General features: G+C 42.7%; 3 protein-coding genes across 6 annotated transcripts in view; 2 read left to right on the forward strand and 1 right to left on the reverse strand.

The window, feature by feature from the left end:
* LOC106588358 (MTSS I-BAR domain containing 1) overlaps positions 1-12,787 on the forward strand; it is a 48,081-nt gene extending 35,294 nt beyond the window's left edge. The window contains 10 exon segments of the mRNA XM_014177251.2: positions 3,748-3,905; positions 4,868-4,975; positions 5,206-5,303; positions 5,814-6,024; positions 7,226-7,345; positions 7,704-7,946; positions 8,293-8,448; positions 9,647-9,803; positions 10,080-10,237; positions 10,240-12,787. Of these exon segments, the coding sequence (XP_014032726.2) occupies positions 3,748-3,905; positions 4,868-4,975; positions 5,206-5,303; positions 5,814-6,024; positions 7,226-7,345; positions 7,704-7,946; positions 8,293-8,448; positions 9,647-9,803; positions 10,080-10,237; positions 10,240-10,713 (1,883 nt within the window). The 3' untranslated portion in view covers positions 10,714-12,787.
* Positions 12,788-12,952: 165 nt separating this feature from the next.
* On the reverse strand, positions 12,953-17,132 carry ndufb9 (NADH:ubiquinone oxidoreductase subunit B9). Its single transcript, XM_014177264.2, has 4 exons — positions 16,850-17,132; positions 16,324-16,516; positions 13,977-14,090; positions 12,953-13,396 (listed from the first exon to the last, which is right to left on the reverse strand). The coding sequence occupies exons 1-4, from the start codon at positions 16,936-16,938 to the stop codon at positions 13,265-13,267; spliced, it is 528 nt and encodes a 175-aa protein (XP_014032739.1). The 5' UTR covers positions 16,939-17,132; the 3' UTR covers positions 12,953-13,264.
* On the forward strand, positions 17,028-20,991 carry tatdn1 (TatD DNase domain containing 1). Of its 4 annotated transcripts, none has more exons than XM_014177261.2 (12): positions 17,028-17,162; positions 17,758-17,823; positions 18,026-18,075; positions 18,352-18,415; positions 18,541-18,684; positions 18,845-18,887; positions 19,019-19,104; positions 19,196-19,236; positions 19,366-19,442; positions 19,545-19,615; positions 19,723-19,849; positions 20,089-20,991. In XM_014177261.2, the coding sequence occupies exons 2-12, from the start codon at positions 17,784-17,786 to the stop codon at positions 20,189-20,191; spliced, it is 846 nt and encodes a 281-aa protein (XP_014032736.1). In that variant the 5' UTR covers positions 17,028-17,162; positions 17,758-17,783; the 3' UTR covers positions 20,192-20,991. The 4 variants fall into 4 exon arrangements, with proteins under 4 accessions (XP_014032736.1, XP_014032734.2, XP_014032735.1 ...); XM_014177259.2 differs by lacking the exon at positions 17,028-17,162 and adding an exon at positions 17,182-17,300; XM_014177260.2 differs by lacking the exon at positions 17,028-17,162 and adding an exon at positions 17,211-17,453.
* Positions 20,992-21,764: the final 773 nt, after the last annotated feature.

Genomic DNA, 21,764 nt, shown 5'->3' on the forward strand with positions numbered 1-21,764 from the left:
CAGTGCATTTCTATGAGTGAAATAGAGAGCAGCAACATGCCGAATGTGATCCTTCAGCACACAGTAAATAATGTGGGAAACCAAACGTTGCATTCTGTGTCCTGTGAAGGAATTCCTCTGCAGTGCTTTCCCTGGAAAATAAGAAGGGCCTCCATCTATCTAGCCTTAACCACATAACTAGTACTGGCTCTTCTAAGAAATGTAAAACTATAATTGCATGTTTACGTCCTTAAAGCCTCAGAGGAGATTATTGAACCTTTCTCTACAAGTTCAGACTAGAGTTTTATCATTTTAGCACACAATGTCTTGATACTTAATCTACTTAGATTGTGTTCTTAATGCCCTTTCGGTGAAAGAGCTGTTTGAAAAGGCCGACCTAAGATTTCAGCCTGTTTTGTGGGATGGAGTTTTGGCCTGCCTGGTGTCATCACCAGGTGGTCAATTAGTTAATAGACCAATAATAAAGAGTTCCTAACAGGGTTGGAAATGAACACCTGCTACCTGCCAAATGCGGGTAGATTTTTTCATTGGCGAGTAAGAATGTCTATTTCACCAGCCATGTTGGCGTGTGGTCACACAAAGGATTTGGGATATATTTTTTTTGAAGGCCACATGTAGAAGTTGGTCGAATTGACAAAAAAAGGCTACTAAAGTGTGACTTTGTCCTCGTGTTTCTTGGCCAGTTGCATTGTTTTGTTCACAGGCTAGGTTAGTTGCTGCAACTGTCTGATGCTAGGAAGGCGTCACAGTCTGAGATTTTTTCATCACGGACATGCAAGTGCCCAAGTTATCACTGTAAAGGCTTGTCCCTTAAAGGGGCAGCTGGACATTTGTCTCACCTAATGATTGTGCTTGATTGAGCATGGATCAGTCCTAAAAACATTTATTCATGAACTTTTAGTAATTTCTTATAATTAAAACACTCATATGTAAATTGTTCTCCTAGATTTATTTGTGTACTCCTTGTAAAAAACTGTCTGTGTAGCCGTAGACTGTAGAGTCCTGAATAATAATAATAATAATAATAATGAATAAGCCATATCACTCAGCCTTTTGTGGCAGGGTTGGCACTCTGTTGATTCTTGATGTTCGGTTTTAGAGATGTTTATCTGTTTTTACCATTGTATCTATACTGAACAAAAATATAGGTGTTGGTCCCATGTTTGATGACCTGAAATTAAAGATCCCATAAATGTTCCATATGCACAAAAGCTTATTTCTCTCAAATGTTACACACAAATTTGTTTATATCCCTGTTAGTGAGCATTTCTCATTTGCCAAGATAATCCATCAACCTGACAGGTGTGGCATATCAAGAGGCTGATTAAACAGCATGATCATTACACAGGTGCACCTTGTGCTGGGGACAATAAAAGGCCACACTAAAATGTGAAGTCTTGTCACACAACACAATGCCACAGAAGTCTCGAGTTTTGAGGGAGCGTGCAATAGTCATGCTGACTGCAGGAATTGAATGTTCATTTCTTTACCATAAGCAGCCTCCAACGTCATTTTAGAGAATTTGGTAGGATGTCCAATTGGCCTCACAACCACAGACCACTTGTGATTACACCAGCCCAGCACCTCCACATTGGGCTTCTTCCCCTGCGGGATCATCTGAACCAGCCACCTGGACAGCTAATGAAACTGTGGGTTTGCACAACCGAATAATTTCTGCACAAATGGTCAGAAACCGTCTCAGGGAAGCTCATCTATGTGCTCATCGTCCTCACCAGGGCCTTGACCTGACTGCAGTTCGGCGTCATAACCAACTGGCACGCTGAAGAAGTGTGCTCTTCATGGATGAATCCCAGTTTCAACTGAACCGGGCCGATGGCAGACGTGTGGGTTTTGACTTCGTGTGGGCGAAAGGTTTGCTGATGTCAACGTTGTGAACAGGGCTCCCCATGGTGGCAGTGGGGTTATGGTATGGGCAGGCATAAGCTACAGACTATGAACACATTTTATCGTTGGGAATTTGAATGCACAGAGATACCGTGTCGAGATCCTGAGGCCCATTGTCGTGCCATTCATCCACCAACATCAGCTCATGTTTCAGCATGATAATGCACGGCCCCATGATGCAGGAATCTGTACACAATTCCTGGAAACTGAAAATGTCCCAGTTCTTCCATGGCCTGCATACTCACCAGACATGTCACCCATTGCGCATGTTTGGGATCAAATCAAAATCAAATCAAATGTATTTATATAGCCCTTCTTACATCAGCTGATATCTCAAAGTGCTGTACAGAAACCCAGCCTAAAACCACAAACAGCAAGCAATGGAGGTGTAGAAGCACAGATTGACGTTGTACGACAGCGTATTCCAGTTCCCGACAATATTCAGCAACTTCGCACAGCCATTGAAGAGGAGTGAGACAACATTCCACAGGCCATAATCAGCAGCCTGATCAACTCTATGTGAAGATGTGTCGCGCTGCATGAGGCAAATAGTGGTCACACCAGATACTGACTGGTTTTCTGATCCACGCCCCTATCTTTTTTTTTCAAGGTATCTGTGACCAACAGATACATATCTGTATTCCCAGTCATGCGAAATCCATAGATTAGGGCATAAATAATTTTTTCATTGACTGATTTCCTTATATGAACTGTAACTCTGTAAAATCTTTGAAATTGTTGCATGTTGCGTTTTATATTTTTGTTCAGTGTAAATTATTTATTTGAACATATTGGTTTGAAGACGCAGGTCACACAAATTAAATTAAGCAATATACCCCATTACTTCTTACTAATCATGCTCATCCGTTTATATGTATATTTTTTGGTATAATTATGCCAATTACAAAAAAATCTGAATGGCTGGTAAAAAAAAAAATCTTTACCTGCCACGGTAGCTGGTGAACAAAAAATTGATTTCCCACCCTGGTTCCAAACCTCTGTACCACTAAGAGCTAGTTTTCAGTCCCAGACAGTCCTAGCAAAATTCTTGCTTGAGAAATTGATCTTTGCTAAGAAGCTATTTTTGTTAGTTTTTGACCATTTTAATTGAAAACAATCACAGTAAGTTACTTAATTGTTACCCACAAATAATTAGATATTGAGATAAAAATGTCTGCATTGGACGTTTAAATAAAAAAGTGACACTTTTTATATTAAAACACGGCTAGATTTCTGAATGTCAGTAAAACCAAAGACACTGATTTGATACGATTAAGTGGTCAAATTTGAGAGGGTAAAATGTCCAAATCAGAACAATGCTCCATTTTGTGAAGAGCGATTACATAAATGCACTCCCATCTCCTAAGGCGATGGTTCTTCAGTGTGTTCCCGAATCCTAAGTTTGTCTAATATTGTGAGGGTGTGACCCCGATGTAAACACCAACTGGTTCCACAACATGATTTGATTGGTGCTTGAGATAGCACTGTGAGGTTATCACTAATAGATATAAATTGTCTACGATTACACTGACCATTAGTGATCAAAAGATGAAGCATGAAGTAGTGCAAGGGATTGATGGTTATATCTATATAACCATATATCTAATGATGATGATGACTGGACACCACAACAATTCATTTAAAACATAACTTTAAGAGGCATTGGTGTCTTTTCGTGTTGTTTTCACCTCCGAATTCCTTGTACGTCACACGGCCACAGTCCCTTTGTCTGGTTTGAGACCGAACATAGATGATGTTGCTGTGTACTCAGAAAAACCTTGTCTTCCTAAACCCTAAGTTAGGATACAACTAACAAAGATGCTTGTTGTGTGTGTGCTGCAGGCCGGGGGGACATCCAGCCCCAGCTGGACAATGCCATGCAGGACATCAGTGATAAGTACCTGCTGCTGGAGGAGACAGAGAAGCAGGCGGTCAGGAAGGCCCTGGTGGAGGAGAGGAGCCGCTTCTGCACCTTAGTCTCCATGCTGAGGCCCGTCGTGGTGAGTCCCCACCCAGCCGTCTGTGTAGTCAAACACGCATCATTTGTTAGGGGGTTCTGGGCTGATGAAAACATGTAGAAATGAAGTAGGACCCCACATACACAATTGCTCCAACACATTAGAACCAATCATGTTGTTCCAACAAATGAGTTCCAACCAACAGCGTCGTTTTGTTATGAACGTTAATATACAGTGCACTTTGTGAGTCCAAACAACCATCTCATCCTTTTAAAGTGAACTATTTGGCGATTTTTGATGAAGGTGTATGTCACTCAAATGTCACATTTGTTAGTAAATGTTTATTCTGGAAGTATACACAATCTGCGGTAGTCCACGCTGGTCAGTTTACTTTAGTTTTTGCTTCTCCTATGCACCTGTGAACGTGATTAATGTAATCTATTCTAAGTTTTTCTATTGCCATTGAATCTTGCTCTGCAAAGAGATTTGGAAAATCCCAGTAGAGTGGGATGACCTGCTTCAATTCACAGTCTAAAAGTAGAAGTATTGAGTTAATGGAGAACCAGATCTAATTTGAAATGTATACCACATTCATAAGCTAGCACCATCCCTTACACCAGGGCTCTCCAACCCTGTTCCTGGAGAGCTAGCATCCTGTAGGTTTTCAATCCAACCCTGTTCCTGGAGAGCTAGCATCCTGTAGGTTTTCAATCCAACCCTGTTCCTGGAGAGCTAGCATCCTGTAGGTTTTCAATCCAACCCTGTTCCTGGAGAGCTAGCATCCTGTAGGTTTTCAATCCAACCCTGTTCCTGGAGAGCTAGCATCCTGTAGGTTTTCACTCCAACCCTAATCTAGCACACCTGAATCTAATAATTAGCTGGTTGATAAGCTGAACCAGGTTAGTTACAACTGGGGTTGGTGCGAAACCATACAGGAAGGTAGCTCTCCAGGAACAGGGTTGGACATCCCTGCCTTACACCATCCCGACATTCTTGTTCATCAGGAAGAGGAGATGTCCATGTTGGGGGAGATCACTCACCTGCAGACCCTCACCGACGACCTGAAGGCTCTGACCATGGACCCCCACAAGTTGCCCCCCGCCAGCGAGCAGGTCAGTGATTTTGGTCCACACTCTCAGGACAGAGCTTAAATAGTCCTCTTTTTTTTGCATGTTACACTCATGTCCTGGATAACGGTTAGTGTCTCTGTGTTACTGACTCACATGGTTGGAGGTACAATGGTAAAGAAATCAATTTCCCTCTAGAAAATAGGGCTGCCAAGAGCTTTTTCTACAAGATTCTTTGTTCATAAATTCCCTTGTTCTGATGTTCTTCCTCCCAGGTCATTTTGGACCTGAAGGGATCTGAGAGCAGCTGGTCCTACCAGACCCCTCCTTCCTCCCCCAGCACCACAGCATCCAGGAAGTCCAGCATGTGCAGGTTGGTGAGCATGTCCAATAATCACCACTACTACACCCAAACCTCTCAGCTGGTTGAGAACATAGCATGGACTGGGAGTGACGCATCAGCCTAGCATTCAGTCCTCCTACTCCATCTTGTGGATCGGAGGTGGTAATGTAGCTTTGACATTTTTGCCATCATTTGGATGTTTACAAATGTGAGGCCGCCGTGGCCTCTCCGAAATGAATGAGTTCACTGTCTCAATAATTTCTGTGTTGTGTGAGGCATTAGGGCCAAAGAAACCATCATATTTGTGCTCCAGGCGAGCTTGTTAGCAACCTCTGCTTGTGGCTGGCGCTGTAACTTGTTAAAACTGTAGCTGTTTGCAATTACCTAGTAACAGTCTTTTAAAAACCTTAACACGTAAATATTGTTTTGAATCAATATGTATTTATCTATTTACATAGTTTAACCAAGCATTTCAGTTGCGAACCAGTTACCAATATCTGTAGTAACCAGAAGACTGTGTTCTCTCATTGTCTCTCGCAGTAGTCTGAACAGCGTCAACAGCAGCGACTCTCGCTCCAGCGGCTCTCACTGCCACTCCCCCACCTCCCACTACCGCTACCGGAGCTCCGCCCTCCCTCAGCAAGGCCCCGCCCGCCTTTCTAGTGTCTCTTCCCACGACTCCGGCTTCATCTCCCAGGATGCCTACCAGTCCAAGTCGCCCTCGCCCATGCCCCCTGACACCCACCCACAGGTACTACGGAGAGACGAGAACAGGAACGTGCCCTGTTACGACTGCTTTATCAACACCCCTCAAACAGACATGTTAGAGAAGCCCTAAACCGCTAAGAAGCAGTAACATACTCTATGAGCTAAAACATATACACACACACACAGTAACGGTGGCATTGTATTCCAGCCGACACTTCCCTCTCCCCACCTGGACTCTGTTGCTGGTGAGAGAGAATCCTCCCAGGTTGCTAGGTAACGGGGCTCATTAGAGACAGCAGAGGCGGCGTCACTGTGAGAGACGGCGCAGATCGATCCTCGATGAGTCACCCTCCCATTCAAACCCCCGTTACATTAGACCAGTTAGGGCCACAGGGGGGACACAGGGGTGCCACATGGGTGAGCAGCAGCCCAACAGCCAGGCCCCCTGCTCATAGACCCAAACCACACCTGGGTCTGATTGATTGCTCACCCACGCATACACACACACACACATACACACACACACACACACAACGTGTGTGTTTAGTCACTGCACGTAGATCATGTAAAGGACTTCCGTACTGTATACCTGTATGACAACTACAGTGTTGCTTAGATACAAGATAAGGCTTGTGTGGTCTCAGTGGTGGCTGGAAGTATATGTCTGCTTTGTGGCTGCTCAACTCAAACAATGCCCTCGTAGCTCTAATTACCACTGAAATGGCTGTGCTATGCTGTGCTTAGTGGCTGAACAGCTCCGCTGTTTTCTGAGGTGTGTGTATAAGCGCTCAAGCTGCCCCCACCCCCCCCCCACCTTAGACTCAGCACCTGCTGTATGACTCTACTATTATTAATACTGTTCATTACAATCTCTGCATACTGCATACTGCTAGCTGTTTAGTGTGTGACAAGTCGTGCTGATTTGCATAACTTTCAGGCTTCGCCGTAGTGCTTATAGTTTTTGTAGGATATGTTTCATGTTTTCCTTCTTATCGATGTTGCGAACCCAGAATGTTTTTCTTCTGTTCTTTTTCTCTGTACTTCTGTCTGTGCGTCTTGTCTTTTTTACGTGTCTCTTTGTGGCTGCTCTGTTTTGAACTGCTTCTGTGTGTGTGTGTGTGTGTGTGTGTGTGTGTGTGTGTGTGTGTGTGTGTGTGTGTGTGTGTGTGTGTCCTGTGAATCTTTTCATGTATATTTGTGTGTGTGCGTGCGCCTTTCTGTCCTGCTGCACGGCTTTGCTGCAGACCTCTGGCTCTTCATCCTCGGCCGTCTCTGAGACTTGCCAGCCTGTCAGTGAGGGCAGCTCCTCCTCTTCCTCACCTGCCTCCTCTAAGGAGACCTGCTCCAGCACTAGGGTGGAACAGGTGAACACACGTTTAGACATGTACAAAACACGAGCAGTGTTATTAGGTGCACTTTTGCTGGTTGATCAAACCTCCCTCATTCCTGTCACATAGACAACAGCGTCATGTTCAGTGGGCCTCAAATACAGGAGCATTCTTATTGGACAAGTAGTAGCCTACCTTCTCCGTTTCTCTTTTGTTTCAAAATGTACCTGCTGAACATGACACAGGTGTCTGCTACCAGGATTTTGATGTTATTAGATTCCATCTGATTTCAGTCGTGTGCATTATTTTGACCTTCCTTTTTCATCACCAGCAGCTGCCATTTTGACTTATGATTTCTCATTGTTGTGTCACTTTGTCCTCCACTCACATTCAGCTGTCAAACGGGTATGATCATCATCATCATCAGGGGCCCTCCGCAGCCCCCTATCTGTCTGGCGAGGTCTACCCCGACCTCCCTCCATCCTCCCCCTCCACCCCCCTCGCCTCGCCCTCCTACTCTCCCACCTCCCCCGAGTGGGCATGGTCGAGACCAGATTCCGCCCTCCTGGTGGACAGCCCCCCCTATTGCGCCCTGGGACCGGGCATGATCCCCTCCTCCAAGGTCCTCACCTGGAAGGTGCGTCCGTTCTGTCATCGACCGCCGCCTCCTCTTCCTCCTTCCTTATTCTCCTCCTTCTCTTCCAGTCTCCTCTGTGGATGATCAGACACGTCTCACAATCACGTCTCACAATCACGTCTCACAGTCACTTCTCACAGTCACAGGGAGATTGCAAACACTCTCCGGTTACATTATGCAAGTCTTTATATGTGAAGTCATGCAGCATAAATGTCATTCATAAAGGCATGAATGCTATAAAAACCCAATCAGTTTGTCCTTTTTCTTCCGTTTCTTGTGTAATGAACACAACAGAGCTATTTTTGGTGGGCGTTGCTCAAGAGCTTTGTCTCTCTGTGTTTTGTAGGACTGGGCCAAGCCAGGGCCCTACGACCAGCCCATGGTGAACACCTTGAGGAGGACCAAGGAGAAGAGGGAGACTCCAGATCCCAGCAGCCCCCAGGCCACCACACCAGGGGATAAGCCCCAGAGAGCCAAGGGCACCAATGCAGTTATACAACGGGTGGGTCTAATCCTGAATGCTGATTGGTTAAAACCGCATTCCAGCCGGTATCTATTCCACAAGTTACCACCAGCTAAATCTATGAAGTTAAAATGCCTATTTACTCTGTTCCATCAGCTCAGCCAATCAATTTAAACATTTGATCTCCACTATAAAAAGCATCTAGAAATGATCTCACATTTCTTTTAGACTAATATTTAGTTTTCAACAGCGGAAATTTATATAAACCTTGCAGTCTGTCTCTCTCCGACATAAAAAAAAATATATATATAATTATATTCAAAGTCGATCTCCAGCTGTCCCATAGTAATGAACGTGTCGGGTCGGGACGAGACAGACAGACAGGCAGCGTTTCTCAGCAGGCGAAATCATGAATCAGCTACACCCATAATTACAGAAACACATGTGGATGCTGATACTGATATCCTTAATGTAGAGGTGTAAGGTATATAAATGTGTTTTATGACCATGTGAATGTCATGTGTGTATTTTTATTGTACGACAGACCTGTCAAATGTTTACTGTATACTATAAGGAAAACTAAATCAAGCACAGCTCAAGTTTTTAAAAGTATTTGTCATAGTATTTAACAGCCACACAACAGACCTGGGTTAAATGCAGTTGTCTCTATGGTGTGAAACATGTTTTTTAATATGTATTTTGCTGTATGCTTGAGATAATGTGGACTTCGGTCATTTTTTCTTGTTGTTGACTTAAGTCCATATTAAAGGGCAACTCTCCCACTTTTCCATCTCATTTTCATTATCTCCATCACAATACCATTGTCAACATACTGTATGTGAAAACGGCGCATTTCTACATTTTGTAGAATAAAATATACCCGACGACATCACCAAAATGTTAAAACATTTTATTAACGGTGATTTTCAAACACTATGAGATTCACGGTAACGTGGGGAGCAAGAAAATATCCTCCCTCGTTAAAAACTTGTAATCCTACTCTGTGATGTCACAGATGAGCATTTTTTTTTAGGACCTTTCTTCTTATCTTCTTAACCACATATCATAGACTGTGCTGTTTTCAGATGTGTAGACACTGGTATGGTGCTGGAGATAATGAGTTGAGGTTGAAAAGTGGCAGGAATTGTCCGTAAAGTCAACTTATCCCAAATCTGAATCGGGCCCATATTGCATAGGTATGTATAAGCTATACGTCTTAATATGTGTGTGTCGGCAGGAGGAGGCAGAGGCCCATGAGGAGCTGGCCCTGGCTCTGGCCCGCGGGTTGCAGCTGGATATCCAGCGCTCCAGCAGGGACTCCCTGCAGTGCTCCAGTGGGTACAGCACCCAGAACACCACGCCCTGCTGCTCTGAGGACACCATCCCCTCACAAGGTACCGTAGTGTGCATGTGTGTCTCCCGCTGCATGTTAGGGGTAATCGCCGTCAGTCCTTAATATGTACAGTAGAAGGTCAATGTGTGGATATTTTGATAGGGATCCACTCACTTTGAATTATAGTGAACAATAGTAGGTGTTAGTCGTGTTTTGACTAAAGGATCTGAACCTCTGTCTAATGGCATTTTCTGATTAACAGCCATACGGATGAAAAATATGTTCTGTATGTGTAGGTGACAATGATCCTCATCCACATATTATCTCTTCCCGCCAGTGTCCGACTACGACTACTTCTCCGTGGGTTGTGACCAGGAGACAGACCAGCCCGACTTCGACAAGTCCTCCACCATCCCCCGCAACTGTGACATCAGCCAGTCCTACCGCCGCATGTTCCATGCCAAGCGGCCGGCCTCCACAGCGGGCATCCCCACCACAGCCCCTCCCCCGCCAGCATTGTAACCCCCGGGGTGGCCACCATCCGCCGCACGCCCTCCTCCAAGCCCAACCTGCGCCGGCCCTCCGGAGGCCTGGGTCTGGGCCCCATCCCTGTCAAGCCCCCCATGATCCCCGTTAAGACGCCCACTGTGCCCGAGCACCCCGGGGTGTTCTTCAGAGGAGAGAGTGAGGGAGGGGGACCACTGAGCCCCCAGAGCCCACTCTCTTCAGCGGCTGACAACGGGTTGGTGTCTCCCAAGGCAACTTGGGACACTCAGGCCCCCTCCGATCCTCCCACTTCCCCACCTCAGTCTGGTAGTAGGCTGTCGGAGTGGGACCGCGAGGCCCTGCCGGAGGTTCAGGAGGAGGAGCCTGGGTGCGGCGAGGGGGAAGACGTGCTCTTGGCCATACGGCGAGGGGTCAAGCTGAAGAAGACGGCATCCAACGACCGGTCGGCGCCGCGAATAGTGTGAGAGGCTTAGCTTAGTGTGTGAGGTCCACTGCCCCTCGATGTAGCAGATTGAATCACATACAGTATCTGTGTCTTCACCCATAGGTTTAAGAAAAGGGTGGGAGTCTAGATGCGTGAAAATACACGGGAAAGTTGGGGAGGAGGGAGACGGAGCGACAACTGCTTTGACTATTTTCAAATGACGGAAAATATCAAATCTTTTATTTGTATGTACATATTTATATTTTGATGCGTTTGTATGTTTCATGTTCGATGCTCCTCTTCGTACTTTCTCCTTTTACCCGTCCATTGTCATAAAAGGTGCCAAAAGCTGAATTAACTTCAATGACTTTATTTTACTGAATATGATTCATCTTTTCTGCGAAAACACATAGCAACAACAAACAAACAAAAAGATTGGAGGGAGAAAGATATAGAAGGTAAGACTGTGTGGAGAAGAGGGGTACATAGGGAAATAACCACAATGGAAAGCAACATTTTACTTTCCTGTAATAGCAAGTGTTTCATCTGTTTTCTTTTGCCATTGAAAAATAAATCAAATTGCATGTTCTACCACCAATTAATTGCACCCTAATAAACTAGACCGCCAAAAGATTCAGAGCGAGAATAAATACAACCCACTGTCAATAGGAAGCTTCTTGGTCAGAAAATAAGGACGCAAAGACTTGCCACACTAACAATCGAATGAGTGGTTGTCACATCATTTGTCATTAGTAATATGTTGCAAGGTTTCTACCTTGAATGCAACTCTGGTGTCAGTGGAAGCACTCAGTGATTGGTGGCTTTAGAATAGGAGCCTTATTTACTTTCCTGTTGAGACTGATCATTTATTTCAATACAAGTGATGCTGTGCTAAATGGTATACGGAGGATTCATACGCAAATATAACTGGAAAATGTAACAAGTGCTCGTCCTGCTGTGAAAATACTAGTAGACTCTGTGAAAGCTAGTGGTGATCACTGGTAACTAGAAGTCATTCGAAACGCGAAAACAAACTAATAGTATTAGAATATGTAAAAAATATATATTAAAAAGTGAAAGGTAACATAGTGGAGTTTGTTAGCTTGTGTTCAGCACCGTGAACTGAAGACAGAATTCACTATTGCGACTACCTAAAGTATTTAACAAGATGACATGGCCTAATATGTGTACATATTCTAAACATGGTCATTTCTTCCACTATAATTTGTCATGAACGCCATACCTTAGTTTGTGGTGTTGTAGACCAGCTTCACTGTCAAACACACAACCTGTTAAATGAGATCCGAGTAATGCATGTTTTTTTTTTGTTATTTTTATACTGAACCTATTTATCCCAATACATTTCCCCCATTTGAGAGCAGTTTGACTTTCTGCATAGTGCCTGCCTGCAGCCTGATTATTTTTCCATTCAAGACAGGTAAGGCAGGGAAACTAAAGTGTGGCCGATGCAACGACATGCATATGACGCTGAAGATCCTGTATGGCTCACAACTCAATTATTCTATACAAATGGTCTGATATTGTCCATGTAAAACTTAGCTGTAATATACTGTAGTATTTTTCGAAAGTACAGCCGTTGGTGTAGAGATACATTGCTAAATCTTATGTATGCTAAATGGTTAGAAGTAATCGAAGTTAGTTTTTGGTCATGGTCAGACTCACACCTTGCAAATACGAGGTTTTGTCCCAATAGTCTGCAATGGTTTCCTTCTCTCATTTCCTTTTCTTCATGGCCAGATTCAAGAGGACTTTAGCCTACTTATATGTGACAGGTAAAAGTAATATGATGTAAACAATGTTAATCTAATGTGTTAATCTCAAAGTTCACGGACATGAGGGAAAAGAGGCGAGGAAATGAAGGAGCATTGGGACGCAGATTGTGGTCTAGATTGACACACACTAGTACTTTAGCCTTGTGAGTCTGTTGCTGATGACCTAGAGACATGTTTGGACAGAGTTGACCTCTTTCTGTACCACTGACGTTGTCTAAGATAATTATTGTTCAGTTCCGGGAATTCTGTCTCCTATTTTCTATGTAACAGTTGTTTCAGCTAAAAATAAAGATGTAGCAGAATGTGCGTCTGAAAAAGGTTCTCGAAGTGTTTCTTTGATTTTCTGCTTTCTACATTTCATATCAAAAGTCTCATCTTTGTTGTAGTATGATTTCCTGACTATAAGCGGAGATCATAAAATTGGTATCACTTGCTCAAGATACTCAACACTACAATGCCAATACTGCATATCAAGAGACACAATCATTTCCCAAGAATTATACTCAGATTTATTTAAACAGATGTACTTCTTTTCCTGTACAAGGACATCTACAGTACATTTGAAAGTCACCCGCTTTTACTACTAAATAATTGCTGTCAATTCAGACAGGGTGGAATATCTTCTGACAAAGCATACGGCAACCTCTTCCAAAACGACTCCATTATATAATTATCTTTACAGATGGATAGTAATTCACCAGGAGGTGAATCTGCATGCTGTTGTGTGGTAGTAGGTACCATGGTGAGCTGCCATGTGCCACTATGGAGTTATCACCAGGTAGTGTCATCCGGGGGCTCTTAGACGGGGCGCTCCCTGGGGCGGGTGACGTACTGCCACCACAGAGGGGGAAGGTCGCCGTCCTTGCGGGCCGGGGGGAGGGCCTCGGTCTTGGGCCCAATGGCAGGGGTCTCTTCCTGCAGCTGCTGAACCTGAAACGAGAGATGACACCACCTTAAGACTCAGAACAGTTCAAATTTCAACAATTTATAAGGCGGTCTGAAGTGAGTATAATCAATTGATTCATTGGGTTATTTAATTCATATGAACGTTTGTTAATCTGTCATATTTCTAATCCAACAGGAGGGAAGTAATTAAAAAACGTAAAAGAAAATATGCCAGGACCCTGATTATGACTTGAAAGAACATTGCATAAATAAAATGTTCCCAGACTTCCAACTCAGACCCTTTTTGGAGGATTTAGGTTGGGGAGTGTACTTGTCGGCAAATATAAAACAAAAGTGCCTTTCGTAAACTAACACTTGCCCTTGGCTTTCCCCCCCTACTAGCAGTGACTTATGATAGCTAGGTGGGACGACCACATATCACAGTAAGTACATTTTTCTTCTAAAGTGGATAAGAGCTTGTGCTAAACAACTAAATGTAAAAACAGACCCACTGGTGAACATCAAACCATGCATTCTTTAACTTTGATGCTTTGTTTAGCACAAAAAAGTACGAGAATGGACAGAATTCTTCTCTTCGTGGAAAAGGGACTGTAGCCTAACTTGCCTCTCCTGCCCAGCTCTGTTCTCGCAGCTTCTTCCACTGCTCCCTCTTGGCAAAGTAGTCAGGATACATGGCCTTCTCTGACGGATGCCAGTGATCTAAACACCATTCGGGGACCTGTAAAAACAGAATACAAGAAATCAGAAAACTGCTTCTCCAATAGAATTCCCAGATCAAGCTTGGAGATGTCATGGCGACTTTGGCTAGCTTAACTCATGCACAGAAAAACGTCATCGGTTCTAACGGTCATCTCGTGCCGAACTGCGCATGTACAGGCCGTCAAATGCAGTCCTTCGATATGAAGTAATTTTTTGAAAATGAAAATGTGTCAGTTATAACCTGTTCAGCAGCAGCTACTTAAGATATTGGCTCAAATCTAGGTTGTGCTTTTTTATATTGAGAAAATGAACTAAGAATTCCGTGTAAACTTGCAAGTTAACACGACCCCTAAGTTTATCTAAACAAGTGGCTGAATTAATAAGGTCACAAGGCATCAGTGTTCACATCGGCAGTGTTTGAGAAGTCAATGCCCTTTGTATGAGTTATCTGTACAGCGCCACTGCATGGTTTCCTTGCGTTTTTGTCCTGTCCGTTCTCGGCCTGTCTACTCCTGCCACCTATCTTAGCAGAGCAGGCAGGACCGTTGCACTAACCCTTGCCCTAGCGATTCCAGACTCCGCATGGGCACAGCGTGTACACATTCTGCTTCAGAGCCTGTACTGTTCTTTAGACAAAACTTTGTTCATTTGCACAATGTCTCTCGTTCACATTCGCTTGTAAATGTCCAAACTCACCAAAAATGACATTCAGTAGCTCCTACCTACAGTACCAGTCAAAAGATTGGACACACCTTCTCATTCCATGGTTTTTCTTTATTTTTACTATTTCCTACATTGTAGTGAAGACATCAAAACTATGAAATAACACAGCCAAAAAGTGTTAAAATCGAAATATAAAATATGAGATTCTTCAAAGTAGCCACCGTGACAGCTTTGCACACTATTGGCATTCTCTCAACCAGCTTCATGAGGTAGTCACCTGGAATGCATTTCAATTAACAGGTGTGCCTTGTTAAGTTAATTTATGGAATTTTCTTTCCTTCTTAATGCGTTTGAGCCAATCAGTTGTGTTGTGACAAGGTACACAGAAAATAGCCCTATTTGGTAAAAGACCAAGTCCATATTCTGGCAAGAACAGTCCATCATTACTTTAAGACATGAAGGTCTGTCAATCCGGAACATTTCAAGAACTTTGAAAGTTTCTTCAAGAGCAGTCGCAAAAACCTCTCTTCTTGGCCCAAGAGACTTGCTTGGGCCAAGAAACACAAGCAATGGACATTAGACCAGTGGAAATCGGTCCTTTGGTCTGATGAGTCCAAATGTGAGATTTTTGGTTCCAACTGCCGTGTCTTTGTGAGACGCAGAGTAGGTGAACGGATGATCTCCGCATGTGTGGTTCCCACCGTGAAGCACGGAGGAGGAAGTGTGATGGTGCTTTGCTGGTGACACTGTCGGTGATTTATTTAGAATTCAAGGCACACTTAACCAGCATGGCTAACATAGCATTCTGCAGCGATACACCATCCCATCTGGTTTGTGCTTAGTGGGACTATCATTTGTTTTTCAACAGGACAATGACCCGACACACCTCCAGGCTGTGTAACGGCTATTTGACCAAGAAGGAGAGAGATGTGTGGTGCATCAGATGACCTGGCCTCCACAATCACCCAATCTCAACCCAATTGAGATGAGTTTGACCGCAGAGTGTTGGAAAAGCAGCCAACAAGTGCTCAGCATATGTGGGAACTCCTTCAAGACTGTTGGAAAAGCATTCCAAGTGAAGCTGGTTGAGAGAATGCCAAGTGTGCAAATCTGTCATCAAGGCAAAGGGTGGCTACTTTGAAGAATCTCATTTTGATTTGTTTAACACTTTTACAGTTACTACATGATTCCATATCTGTTATTTCATAGTTTTGATGTCTTCACTATTATTCTACAATGTAGAAAATAGTACAAATCAAGAAAAACCCTTGAATGAGTAGCTGTGTCCAAACTTTTGACTGGTATTGTATATATGTATAACTAAATTAGCTGGATTGTCTGTCTTTGTAATTTGTTTATTTTCATTTGCGCTAGTTATCATTTTCAGCTAGCAGCCTCCATGGAAATGTGCTATTACTTGTGCTAATTGTGTTTGCATTGTTGTAATAGACACCCAATCAATGGGTTTATATGGATCTTTTTGGTGCCCCCTTGTGTACTTAACTAGTAAATCCCAGGATAAAAGATGGACCCTAATCCGTAACACACAATGCACATCCAGATGTTGGACAATCTTCTAATTTAGTTACCTTGTACATTTCATATCTTTCATAGGAAGTTCCTCCTGGAGAGTCAGGGAATAGGTAAGGCTGGGGGTGTTGGTTAGACCAGAATTCCTCCTCTCCTGCCTTCAGCATCATAGTGGCTTTGACCATGTCCTTCTCATCCTTGGCCTCGTCGAAGCGTGCCCTCATCATGCACGCGTAGAAGCGGTATTTATCCCTGTAATCCAAATTAGTACTGTTAGGTGGTGCCGCGGTTGATGTCAACAACAGCAGGCTACACTGACTGTGCGTGTATGATCGACAACTAGCTAAACACATTAGCTATCATAGTACAGAGGCAAGCACTAACTTGAATCGAGCAGATAGCTAGCTAATTTATAGTTTATCCACCAGCTAGCTCTATAGCATGTCAGAGAGCGTATCGTTACATTAGCACCGCGCAGGGGTAAACAGAGGGTGACCTAGCCAGCTAGCTAGCTGGTTCCATGCAGTCGATAAGAACATTGCACATTATTCAATACGACTCCATAACGAGAACTACTTTGCTTACCTAAAAATACACCATGATTCAAGGTGCCTCAATGATTTTTTGTACAGCCTCAAGACTTTTTGGTGGTGAGTAAGGTACGCAGTTGCCATTTTTTCTGTCCCCTGTCACCTTCGGCGGCGATGAGGATTGTGGGACATTGGATGTCTGCGATTTGGCATTACAGTTTACATCTACGTGATGCGTAATTACATTTTTACTATTTTAGCAATATTGATAATAGCAAAGAATATCTGATAATGATCTAGAGTGGCTGTAATAATACACAATACATACTATTTCCTTTCGTTATCATTTTTCGTCACCTGAGACAAAGGTAAATGTAAAATATGCGCATCTATTTGGTTATATATGGTAATTGTGTATGAGGTTGTAGAATTATGGGAAATGCTCAAAATTGCATGTGGAGATTCTTTCAGTAGCCTGGCAAGGATGGCACACTTAAAATTTATAGGTAAGACGTTACCAGGGATCGGATTGAGCAGTGCTGCCAGATACAACAAGCAACTATACGTTGTCTAAATTAGGGAAATAGTTGTTGCTGAATGTACAGTACTACTGCTAGCTATTTTAGCTTACAGAACCCACCACAACTGCAGAACGACAGGTAGTCTAGCCAGTTTTCAAAACTATGCCCCTTGATGTAACAATACATTATTACATTACATTAGCTGTGCATGGAAGCTTGTACAGAATCAGAGATGGTCTATTGTTACTGTGCCACTTGACAATAGCCTAACTTTATATACGGTTAAAAATTGCTGATGAGCTGCCTATTTGTGGTAAAGCTGAACGTGATGTATTATGTAAGTACTAAGCTGCTTAGTACTTACTATAGACATGGATGCCTATAAAGCAGGGGATATATATGATTTCTGAGTTATGATTATGTATGCCATTCTCCTCCACAGATATCGGTATTAACCTAACAGACCCTATGTTTCGAGGAGTTTACAGAGGAAATCAAAAACACCAAGGTAGGTGTGAGTTGAACATGCATTTGGGCTACATAACACTGCCAAATGAAACATCTGATATGTGCAATATGTATCTACGTTACATTTACTAGGCTGATTGGGAATGTATTAAGCATTTCTAACATATCTGTACTTCATTGTTGCCAAGTTATATACTCATAAATTGGTAACAACTTTTTATAAAAAAATAAATAAATTGCAGGTGACTTTGATGAGATAATTGACCGTGCTGTCAAAGTTGGAGTCCAAAAGGTAAGATTTGTGTCAATGTTTAATTTCATGTCAATATCATAAATATAATATTGTGTGAATAGCCTATATCGGGGCTATCCAACCCTTTTCCTGGAGAGCTATTGTCCTGTTGGTTTTCACTCTAACCCTAATCTACGGCACCTGATCCTAATAATTAGCTGGTTGATACACTGAATTAGGTTAGTTACAACTGGGGTTGGAGTGAAAACCTACAGGAGGGTAGCTTTCCAGGAACCGGGTCGGAGAGCCCTGGGTCATGTTCCTTAATGCTTACAGTTCATGATCACGGGGGGGAATCTTGAAGACAGCAAGGAGGCCCTCAAATTAGCACACTCCAGAGGTAATGATGATGTATCAAAATGACTAGGATTAAAATTATTATTCACTCGTGTTTAAAACATTTTGGCAGCGCTTTCAGAGTTATAACAGTTTCATTATGGTCATACAATTTGTGTCTATGCATAGAGGAATTTTACAGTACGGTTGGATGTCATCCAACACGCTGCAGTGAGTTTGAACAGAGTGGACCAGATCAGTACTTCACATCACTGAGGGAGTTGGCAACATCAAACAAGGGCAAGGTGGTGGCCATTGGAGAATGTGGATTAGGTAGGTTGGCAGCCATGTATTGTCATCATATCCAACTCTTAACAGTCCCTGTAATACATGTATGTTTTAGCATTGTTTTGAGTTTCAACATACTGGTACATGTACAATAAATGGGTCAAGTTATTTAGCCCACTGTATGCCTCTGCTCTCAACACCACAGATTTTGACAGGTTGGAATTCTGTCCAAAAGAAACTCAAATGAAGTGAGTTACCTTTTTCTTTTAGAATAATGTTTATAGACTGCACCAATACAAATAATGTATTGCACTTAACAAAAGGAAAAATGTAAAAGTTAAGATTATAAGTGCATCAAACCACTTTTTCCCTGTGACAGGTATTTTGAGAAGCAGTTCGACTTGGCTGAGGAAACCAAACTGCCAATGTTCCTTCACTGCAGAAACTCGCATAAAGATTTCCTTGGTATGTTTGTTGTCTCACACATGTACAACATCTGCCTCTTGATGCCATGACAATGGCTAATGTTTTATATTGTCATTTGTTTTCTTGGCAGACATCATGAAGAGAAACAGAGACAGATGTGTCGGAGGTGTGGTAAGGAAATGTCTCAATCAGATGTTATTTTGTAGTTGAGAACCATTCATGTAATGAATACATTATTTTCCCTTGACCCCCTAGGAAAGTTATAAATCAGTGTCATTGAATGCTTTTCAAATCTACCAGGTCCATTCTTTTGATGGAACTAAAGAAGACGCTGCTGCCCTTACTGACCTGGATCTATATATTGGCATAAACGGCTGGTGAGATCATTTTGAGGTTGAGAAGTTATGCAGAAAAGTGACCTGTGTAAATATAGTTTATTTCATTCCAAATCTTTGATTTTTGTTCTCTCACCATTTCAGTTCTTTGAAAACAGGAGCAAATATTGAAGCGATGAAGTCCATTCCCAGTGAAAGACTGATGATTGAGACAGGTTTGTGACTCTGCTGAGAAAAAGTGCTTATATTAATCTGTGTCTCAGCTTGCTTCAGAACATTGGGAGAATGCTAGTTTGAGTGAATGCTCTCCTCTCATTTCTAGATGCTCCATGGTGTGGGGTGAAGAACACTCATGCGGGGGCCAAGCACATCAAAACTACATTTCCCACCAAGAAGAAATGGGAGGCAGGACACTGCTTGAAGGACAGGAACGAGCCTTGCCATATCATGTATGTCAGTTGGTTCCTAGGTTGAAAGGGATTGTACAAAATCTGGGGGTCTTGATAGCATATAGAATGTTACAGTGATGACCCAACGTGGACTTGTTCATTCATTCATGATAATCTGAGCATTACCAGCTGAATTAACAGCTGAATTGATTAGCCCTGTGAGCTCATTGTGTTGTTGTTCAGGATGATATCTGTGACTTTTTGTAATGTCAATCCCTTTTTTTTAACCTTTATTCCAGACAAGTGCTTGAAGTCATGGCTGCTGCAAGGAATGAGGATCCTGTGGAGATGGCAAACATAATTTACAACACCACTATGAAAGTGTTCTTTCCTGGAAGCTGATTACTTTTCCTAAAATACATTTTCCCTGACCTAATTTGAAAATGCCTTTTGCCCTTAAGGAAGAGCATTTCATGCTACTCTTCTAGAGTGGTTTATGTTTACACCATCTGCCAACAGGCTCCAACTGCTCATGTTAGCACTTGCTGGTGTCAATCAGTGAAGTCCTCAGAAATGCCTTATCACCAACTTTGCATGGAGAATTTAGTTAGCATGGCCTTAAAATGCCTATTTACTCTGTTCCATCTGACTGTGCAATCCACTGTCTCATTAGCCCAGGGAGGGACGTTATAAACTTGATCTCCACTATAAAAATAATCTAGACATTATCTCACATTTCTTTTAGACTAACATTTTGTTTTCAACAGCGGAGATTTGTATAAACCTTGCTGTCTGTCTCTCTGACATTTGCAACATTGTTTCAATATTCAAATTTGATCAACTGTCCCATAGTAATGAACATTTCTGCTAAATGACTTAAATGTAAATGTAAACATTTCGGGACGAGAGGCAGGCAGCGTTTCTCAGCCAGTCGAAATTATGAATCAGCTGACATCATTTTTATGGATAATATGCACAAAGAAATGTCAATTAAAAAAAGTACAACGAAGTGCAGCTAGTTTGCTAGTCTTTCCCTCTTCAGTCAGCTTCAGTTTGAAGTTATTGTGTTAGCTGTGTTGTTGGCTAGCTCCTCTGAACAACAGTCTTAACGAGCACATTTACTATGCCAGGCGAAACCGTGCCTCATTAGCTCAGTTATGGATGTATCCAAATAAATGTTGCCACAAAACAGTTTAAACAAATGCAGCTACTGTTGTTATTCTTTCTGCACTGTTTGACATGACCGTAAGTTAGCCGTAGTTGGCTGGCTAGCTAGCTAGCAAGCAAGGGATAAGAACATTGCCGCCTGTATGGCAATGGAACATTTAGAAAGAACAACTGGGTCGCGTCTCTGGCAACCGAACCAATAGAACGAACGACCAGCCGGCTTGGGTAGCAACCCTAGATTGGTATCGAGAGTATCTTGTGGAAATGTGAAATAGTACGAATTAATTAATCAAAATAACGTTTTTTAATAAAAATGTCAATCGTTATTTTAATGTGTTATATAAAAGAGGTAATGCCCTCAAAGCCGGCCCTAACAACACCTATGCTAATATATCCTCCAAAAACCGGATTCGAGGGCATTATCACTTAAGTATAGGTATTTTAACCTTTACTTAACTAGGCAAGTCAGTTAAGAACAAATTCTTATTTACAATGACGGCCTACTGGGGAACAGAACTGCCTTGTTCAGGAGCGGAACCACAGATTTTTACTTTGTCAGCTCAGGGATTCGAAAGGTTATTGGCCCAACGCTCTAACCACTAGGTTACTTGCCGCCCCTTGTGTTCCCCATGTACCTTTTGTATTGATGTATTATTGTAATAAAATATAAAGTATGCTATTTCCGAATAGTACGTGAACGCGGCAGAAAGCGCCATAAGGCCACAAATAGAAGAATGTACCAGATATTTCGCCAGATGTCTAAATGTGAAGCATCCGGTTGGCGTTTCCACTCACTACCAAATATGGT

This window comes from Salmo salar, chromosome ssa27 (genome assembly GCF_905237065.1).
Source record: "Salmo salar chromosome ssa27, Ssal_v3.1, whole genome shotgun sequence".
Taxonomy (NCBI): Eukaryota; Metazoa; Chordata; class Actinopteri; order Salmoniformes; family Salmonidae; genus Salmo; species Salmo salar.

Excerpts from the sequence above, each read along its gene's own strand:
- tatdn1 (XM_014177259.2), top strand. The coding sequence starts at position 17,198 with ATGGTAATTGTGTATGAGGTTGTAGAATTATGGGAAATGCTCAAAATT. Across the intron at positions 18,416-18,540 it reads CAAATTAGCACACTCCAGAG|AGGAATTTTACAGTACGGTT; the intron begins GTAATGATGATG and ends GTCTATGCATAG. Across the intron at positions 19,850-20,088 it reads AACGAGCCTTGCCATATCAT|ACAAGTGCTTGAAGTCATGG; the intron begins GTATGTCAGTTG and ends CCTTTATTCCAG.
- ndufb9 (XM_014177264.2), bottom strand. The coding sequence starts at position 16,938 with ATGGCAACTGCGTACCTTACTCACCACCAAAAAGTCTTGAGGCTGTAC. Across the intron at positions 14,091-16,323 it reads AAAGATATGAAATGTACAAG|GTCCCCGAATGGTGTTTAGA; the intron begins GTAACTAAATTA and ends CTGTTTTTACAG. Across the intron at positions 13,397-13,976 it reads AACAGAGCTGGGCAGGAGAG|GTTCAGCAGCTGCAGGAAGA; the intron begins GCAAGTTAGGCT and ends CTCTCGTTTCAG.